General features: G+C 38.9%; 1 protein-coding gene across 1 annotated transcript in view; it reads right to left on the reverse strand.

Moving 5' to 3' along the window:
* The window catches only part of APPL2 (adaptor protein, phosphotyrosine interacting with PH domain and leucine zipper 2), a 34178-nt gene extending 29054 nt beyond the window's left edge, over nt 1–5124 (reverse strand). Inside the window, exon 1 of the mRNA XM_035891698.1 lies at nt 5035–5124. Within this exon, the coding sequence (XP_035747591.1) occupies nt 5035–5058 (24 nt within the window). The 5' untranslated portion in view covers nt 5059–5124. The remainder of the gene's footprint in view (nt 1–5034) is intronic.
* Nucleotides 5125–8524: the final 3400 nt, after the last annotated feature.

Here is an 8524-nt window from a genome sequence, read left to right on the forward strand (position 1 = left end):
AAGAACCTCTTCCGTTTCTTGCAAAACAATTACTATCAGCAAGGCATCCATACATTTATGCCTCCTTGTAGTACTCAAATCGCCAGATCCTACTTAGCACAATGTTAACTTGCTTCCAGGCACGGTGACAACTCCAACCTCATAGGCAGTATGAAAACCAACTCCCATGGCTTTATGAATACATTAGTTCTCATGTGATAATGCTCTGTTTAACTCCGTTAGTAACATATGGTGAATACACCTCAGGAAGTGCAGAGGTATATGATGCAAACTTACAATGAATGTGGAACAATAATATATACAGTATTTCAAAGAAGTCAGTGCTGACCACTGTAATTTATTGCAAGTGCTTGTCCTACCCAATACTCTATTGAAGCTTCTCTATGTGGAACTGAAAGTTTACAAAACACAAACTTTGTTTCAAAAGATTTGGGGGAAAAGAGTCTTACGGTTTGAAAAGGCAACACAATTGTTCCCTCAGACATGGAAAGAAAGCAACTAAAACTCGGTGTTTACTTGTTAATTTATCAAGAACTAATTTAAGAATTCTGAACACATGGGGTTAGCTATGCAACATAATAAATATGAAAATCTATGCATGCCCTAGAGAGCTTGACACCTCCCTACTGAGTTACAGCCTAAGTGAAGGCAATACAGAGGAAGATGAGACAAGTAGCACTGCTGAAAAATGCAGACATGAGGTGTCATGAATTTGGGGAGAAATAGCGCTGGTATAAAGCACTACTTAAAATAGCCCTGGACAGATATAAGCTGTCCCGATACCCATGTAATGTGGTACATATAATCCAAGACTATTCCATAATTGTCAAGAGTTTCCTTAAGAGCCTGGACATAAAAAGGCAGTGAGCCTCAGAGATTGTTACTGCTTTGCCCGTCTGATTCTGGAATCACAAGACAACTGCTCAGAGACACAGATGCTGAACAGAGTTACTCTTCACAATTCCCATGCTGTTCTCTCTCTGGATATATTTATAAAGGCAACATGGGTTTCTTTTTATTCCTCTTCTGCCATCACTGCTCTTAGTATCTAGACAGATTTGTCAGAAATAATGAGATGAAACCTCTTTCCAATGACAAAACACTGCATCTTACTCTCCTCTAACCTGCTTAACTGTTAATCCCTTATAATAGTCAGCAGAGACACAACAGTCTCCTGAGTTTCTAAATGGCATTTTGCTTCAAGTGAAGATCCCAGCTGAGCCATTTCTATAGTACGATGAAGAACTGGAGATGACAGTAAAGCTCTGAAAGTAATTTACTATGGCAGTGGGAAGTCAGTAATGTAGTCTCGGCACACTTTGCTCATACACTACTGCAAGAGCCTTAGAATGCAACTTGAGTAAATGAAGTTTTCTAATAGTCCCTGCTTGCTGCATTACATATTGCTCAGGTAACAAAATGTTCAGAATGATGAACACAACATTCACAGAAGTCATACAGCAGTAACACCAGATGCATCATCAGGGCTTGCTTGCAAGGAGGAAGAACTACAAGAACAAACTCTGTAAGAAAGATTTCAACTCTGTAAGAAAGATTTCCTCTATAAGACCACTAATGTGATAACTACTTCAGGGTACTACAGCACAGATGGGAGAACTGCAGCAGGAAGTACAGTATGTACTAAAACGGATGTGGTTTATTTGATGAAGAAATACAAAAATGCTTCACTATATTTACACACATGGTCTTGCCAGATCAACCAAACCTCACTCCTCAAATACGGTTCATACATTTGGTTCCCATGACTTCTCCTTAACGATGGCATCGTACACTGATTGCATCTGCCTTCTTGCATCGCAGTCTCTTTTTCACTTAAAGAACTCCATGCGCAAAATAGAGTCTCCACCCCACCACATCTGGTGCAGATGCCCAAAGAGGTGACAACACTGTCCTGATCCCGCAACCAGCAGCTTGTCACACACTGAAGGCCTTGCACCCAAAGGCAATCTGCTAGCAGTACCTCACCCAGCTGCAGCGTAGCGGTATGGGCCCTTCCACATCAAGTGGCTCCATGTCCCTAGGCAGGGTATCCACCCCAACACCTCCACCCTGCCACCAGATGCTGCAGACCCCTCCCTTCCACTCCTGGGACAACAGCAGTTTCAAGTCATTTCAAAAGTCCGTGCATTCACTGGGATGGGCTTCATCCCAACAATTGCCCTACTGTCATTAGAAAACTTAAAGGTATGCAAAATTAAGTCCTGCCTGAATACACGTAAGTCTGAAAAGTTAGGTTCCCAGCACCTAGCAGAAATCTGTAGCTTAAAGAAAAAAAAAAGGAGCATTCAAAAAGATTCCTACTTTTCTAAGTGTTTTAAAAAAACTCGGGTGAGTATTTCTGTCTTTCTTGCATTCTTTTCAAATGCACCGATCCAAGTGTTTAGAGAAGCTCAAGCTGTCAATTTACAAACCTAATGCTGCTCTGTACACAAAGCAGTGTTTTGGGACAAATACATGCATATATCCACATGGATAATTAACAGCTTGCAGTTGGTACAAATCGCTACTCCCCTGAGACTGTACTGCAACCATTCAGAACCGTCAACTATTGTTACTTGATCACAAGCTACAGTGGTTTAAATTACATTAAAATCTGAGCTTTCATCACAAGAAACACCAAACTTCTAGTAAACTTCTCCAGAAAATCTTGAAAACATGGTTGAGACACACCTGGGAAATTTTAAAGTTCAAAACGTAGTTAAGAAGAAAACAAGATTTACGTTTTTAAAACTGCCCCAACTGTTCTGAGGGGGCATAGACCCTGATTTTTCAATACTGTGGACTGGTACAACCCACTGCTGTTTTGTTTGACTGCCATAACTGTGATTCCAGCCATTTTTATGGCTGCGCAAACAGAACTTGTGTCATTACTTCAAAGTAGGTCAGTAACTGTAATTCCTATTTTACAGGCAAGGAAATCGGAGCAGGGGATGACAACCACTTCACAAAGACAAAATTTAAATCGGGAAAATAAAAAGGCAAATGCAGAACCTGGCTTCTCACTACTCTCAATTTTATACTCTACTAAATCTCGTTCCCTCTCAAAATGAAAAGGATTGGTAGCACTTCCTAATATGCTGCTGGAGAGGCCCAGACAGTGTGTCTCCTAAAAGTGCATCAGCAAAAGTTGATTTTCTCTCAAGTTGTGATTAGGCAGCAAAGAAGTATTACATAAAGATTTTTTGTTAACTGTTCATTCATGTTTAGTGGGCAATTCAGCACTACACTTCTCTTTCTATGGCAGCTGCAATCATAAAGTTTTGCAATAAGGGGTTTGCCTCTCAAAAACTGAGAGTGAGCTCAGTCAGAAAGCATGTCTTCCTTTGAAATATTCAGGAACAGTTCCTTAAAAGGATATATTGGTATCTGCAAAGTTAGTAACACTGGTCAGAAATCAATGTTAGCCTACAAAACAATAACATTCTCTTGGGAATTAACCACTGTATATGGCTGAATTAATGACTTCCATTCATTTTTATTTAAAAAACAGAATTTTGCTCCTATTTTAGTGTGTTCTTTTAGGTCTCATGCAAAAAAAAAAAAATCACAACTTTTTAAAGCTTATCTAGAATAAAAACCACAAAAAGTTTCAGTTTTCTTTTCCACTTACATAATTAATGTGATCCACTTTTGCCTTCTTGTTACTGCAATGTCATTTTTTTGCCACTACTGGATCCCAAGAACACAAACCCAAGTCAAGTCACAACACACAGTGATTCCCAAGGAATTCAATGGCAGAAGGAGCAACACTAAGAACACCCAATGTTTAGCCAATATTCTTGGTTAAAGTCCCTAACACTGGCCACCAAACCTGAATTTTCAGAAGTGTAGTGTAGGGTGGCCTCCTCCACATCCTTACAAAGGCTGTCTTTAAACAACTGCTATGCACCTCCCATCTCAAAATGGCATCAAACATCTAATGAGGTATTTCAAGGAACACATCCAATATTCACAAGTGACTGATTATTTAGATCAAACTAAAGCAGGAAGTGTGCAGAAAGTGGTCAAGAAGTGCTGGGAAAATGGAATATGCTCAGTAGTACTGCAAAGTACAGATCGGTAAATGCGCTGAGACAGTGAGAAGAAAAAGGAAATGCCCTAACTGTGGGGCAACAGAAACGGAGGCTAAAAATTGAGATGGAAAGGAAGAGGCAAACAAAAGCAGACAAAGCACTTTTTCATGAATCACAAGCCAGAGTAACTGCTTCCTAAAATGCTATCCTAAAAAGGCACCAGCCAGGCAAAGGGACAAGTAGTACCCCCATTCTCCTCATCTCTCTACGTCCTCTGATTTACTGGTTTAAGAATAGAAAAGCCGTTGTTTCTAAGGAACTCAGGTATCTAACCTACATAAATACTTGAAAACGTTCCATGAGATACTGTGTATGTCTTTAAAGACCTAGATACGGTATTTTGAAACACCTAGTTTTAGGCACATGGGAATCATAACAGTATTTTCCAAAGTACTGGATATGATTTACCTTGCAATTTTTACTTTCAATGAGATTTAGTCATCTAGGTCACGTAAGTGCTTAAGAAAGTGTTACTTTTTTCTGCTCCTGCTCCCGTATTTTTCACACAGATTACTTTAGGTACTCAACTTCAGTATGACTCAAAGCGTACATTCTCTCTGTAATCAATGGACATAGACAGCTCCTTCCAAGTGGTGAGGCACAGGATCAAAGTTAGATCCCTAAATTCAGTGCGAATAGCTATCTGTATACTGCATCTACATTTAGGCAAGCAATTTTGTCAAGGCTGGCCTTCCAATCTACCATAAGGTAAGGACATACCACATTTTTTCTTTTATTAATTGTCTAGAGACAGGCAAACCAGATTTTTTTTATGCATATGACTTCTCTGAACATCAAGGTTGGAAGGGAAGAAACCCACAACTCCTCTTAAACCACAAGAGGTGCAGGTACTTGCCAACTTTCATGTAAGTAACAGCATCTTAATAGCAATTTAGCTTCTACTGCACATCGAACAAAAGAAACACAAATGAAAAATTACCTGAGCACCATAGACTCGTTGCATTGCCTGAAGTAACTGGTTTGTATATTCAGTAAGGGTTCCTGCATCTTCTTCAAATACACTGAGCAAAGACCGAGTCTTCAATAAAAGAAAAAAAGCAAATTGTTTTAGTCTCAAGTGAAAATATTAAGAATAATCATAAACAACTGTAAATAGATGGTAGCAAAAAATACAAATCAGTCAGAAATAACAAGCTTTTAACTTTGCATGATTCTGTTTATTCAGAATCTCAAAACATGTAGAAATTAAGTCTTTCTGTTATGGATAGGTAAACTGAGGCATAAGGAAGTGAAGTGATTAAATGCTATGGCCAAATCCTGACTCCCAGCCTCTCGCTCTAACAGACATTCCTTCCGATATCATCAGGAATGTAAGAAATCCTGAATATCTGCCTGCTGACTGCAGTAATCCAAACCACGTTAAGGGCTCTGGGTCAAACACCACTACTTGCTCACTTTACTTCTCTGATGTCAGACTGCATTAAAAGCACCCCTTTCCATGAGATAATTTACAGAGTATTATTCACTCTCAACTGTCTTGAGCAACTCTTAAAGGGCCACTGCCAAAGCTAGCTGACGTAATGGGACCAAACAACTGAGTGTTCATCTACAACAACAGGCAGAGAAGTATACATCCAGTCAGAGATACCCCGTACTTTCTCCATTCTGCTAGCTCACCCTTGTCAGCAAACGGGGGAAAAAAGGAGCATAATGACTTGTGTTATCATAAAGACATAAATTCCCTTGATTTGTTTTGGTGAAATCATCAGGAACAACAAATTATGTTGCTGACACAGCTCCTGAGATGGGAAACAAAGATATCTCAGAAAAATGCCGAGCTCCAGCATTTGCTAGATCAAGACAATAATGAAAGAGGGAAGGCTGTCCCTTTAACAAAGTCATGATCCATCTTTAGCCTTAACTTCGGTAAATCCAATCTATTTGATGCTAACTGGTGATGTCTTTCCATCTGTTCAGCTAATTTATACAACATTAATTAGTTTCATCTGCTTCTGTGAGCGGCACACATAAACTCTGGTACTTTCATAATCATGTATGTAACAGAGCAAATGCTTTATCTATCCTCATATTACAAGAATCTCTAATGTACCTGAAGTATCCAAGTTCAAATCTGGGAAATTTATTTCCAAGATTTAAGATAGTTTTAAGTTGCTCTGCTGTTTTAACAGAAAGCACATGTACTTCCCCAAGGCATTTTTTCGCTGCAAAACTCTCTGCCCAGACTTCATGTTTGTCCTGAAAAACTCCAAATCAGCATCCTTCAAGAACCTTGGCCTAAGATTAACCATCATTTCATCTCTGCCGAGAAGCATCTAAGCCAGAAATTAGCGTTGCTCAGCGGTTAAAGTACACAACTTGGGAGTCAGTCCTTGGGTTCTATTCTAGACATTGCACGGGAATACTTCCATACTTTGAGTAACTCTAAAGGTTTCAACATTTCAGTCTGCTAACGCACTAAGCTGCTTCAGCACTTCCTACCTTAGAGACACTGGCAGTCAATGCATTTGGGAAACGAGTCTGAGATCTTAGCACGTAAGGAGATATGTAATACAAAGTACTGTTTTCAAATAAAGAGAACATAAAAACCAAAGAATGGAGAGAAGGCCAAGTCAATGAAATGAACACCAAGAACCCAAACCTATAAAGGGCCTTTGTGCAGAACTTCCCTACAAGGATAGTGGCATGGATTTCCAGAGTTTTCCACACTAAGCTATTACTTTAGTAATTGAAAACATACTGCTCTTCAAAAGTATCTGGTTTTAAATGTTTTATCTTCAATGATGCATTAAAATAAACAAATTTAATGTCAGCAAACTATCATCTATCTATACAGTGCTCATCTTCCTTGTTTTGTGTTACAACAGCACAAGAAATGCACAGGGTATGAAGGTGGTTAAAAAATAAATCTAGGGGAGGTAAAAATGATAAAACTTGACACAATGTTTATCAAGCCAAATCTCAAGCCAAGACTAAAAAGTTATAAAGAAATTGCCTGAAGTAGGCTACAGATCACACATTTCTGCATGCTGAAAAAGGTTTCCAAACATAGGAATGTCAGCTACACTCCTAAATCTTACTGAATATTTGCAGGTTCACTTTTTTCAGATGTCTAAATATGGGTTCAGGTAGAACAGCTCTGGGAAATAATTTCTGAAAGTCTTGGCCTTAGTTATCAGCATATTGTTAAAAATAATAAAACCAATAAATGATTCAAGCAGTTTGGAAGTTATTCTTGGAAACTTTTATATTTAAGAACACCATTTTAAATCACTGCAACAAAATACCAGCATGTGTATATTTTTGTTGTTGCTGGTTTGACAAATTCTGGAATAGCAGCTAATGCTGCTGAAATAAACCAGTAATCCAAATATTAAGCTAACATTTAGGAGGCCTCATTAATAGCACCATTATCTCGGCTTCTGGAAACATAGGAAAAAAAAAATTCTACTTTTATGTAAGTATTTCCCATTTAGCATGACTGCTTACGTAAATTTCTCTCCTATTTTGTGGCCAAACATTTCAAAATTAAGACACTTCTTATGGCCTTTTTCAGCCAGCTCTTGGAGACAAATCAAGACAAAAGTACTATAGTGTTGGGGAGAGAGAAACCAAGTTTCAGAAAACTGATGAAGAAATAACTTTGGCCTAATTCCCTTCTGCCTTGCACGTAATTTACATTCTTCACACAGTTTATACAAACTGAGTTTATGGCCTCATTTTACCATCCCTTTCCATCACTGTGACTGCACAGGGCAGCGGAGAATCAAGTCACTTAACACACAAGTAAATGATCCCATAAGCTGACACACTGTAAGTTCTGTGGGACAGAGACTGCCTTTTTGCTTTGATATATAGAAGACAGAACACTCCACACACCCCCCCCCACACCCCCCATTTCCTTGCTCTAAAAAAATTTATTTTAGCAATACGGGGCCTTTATAAAAATTAAACAATACCCCTCCCTCTCAAAGTTGTAGGACTTGAACAAAAAGTAATGACCAAATCAAGCCAAAACATCCTGCAAATACTCGCATTTATGCACAGCCTGGTACTTCTAGTAATCACAAAGGAGATGTTGAGAGCCTTCATTTCAGGTCAGAAGGAAGATGAAGACCTCCAAATTCAATTCAGTGCATTGTTCTGCTGCTTTCAGTCAGTGTTACATTTTTAATCATTGAACAAGTGTTGACCGAAGAGGTAAATGGAGTTCACTTATCCTGCGTGTCAAGTTCTTCAGCTCCAGAATGCAGTGGGGAGGTTAATACTAAAAATGTTCATAACTGCTCATAATAAATCTAGCACATGTTGGTAAACTGTGGAACGCAGAACAGTTCAGGCTGGCAAGGAACTCTGCAGGTCACCTGTCCAAACCCTTGCTCAAAGCAGAGCTGACTCTGACATTACATCAGGTTACTCAACGCTTTTTCCAGTTGAGTTTTGAAAATCTC

This window comes from Egretta garzetta, unplaced genomic scaffold (genome assembly GCF_000687185.1).
Source record: "Egretta garzetta isolate BGI_Z169 unplaced genomic scaffold, ASM68718v1 scaffold1603, whole genome shotgun sequence".
In the NCBI taxonomy this organism is placed as follows: Eukaryota; Metazoa; Chordata; class Aves; order Pelecaniformes; family Ardeidae; genus Egretta; species Egretta garzetta.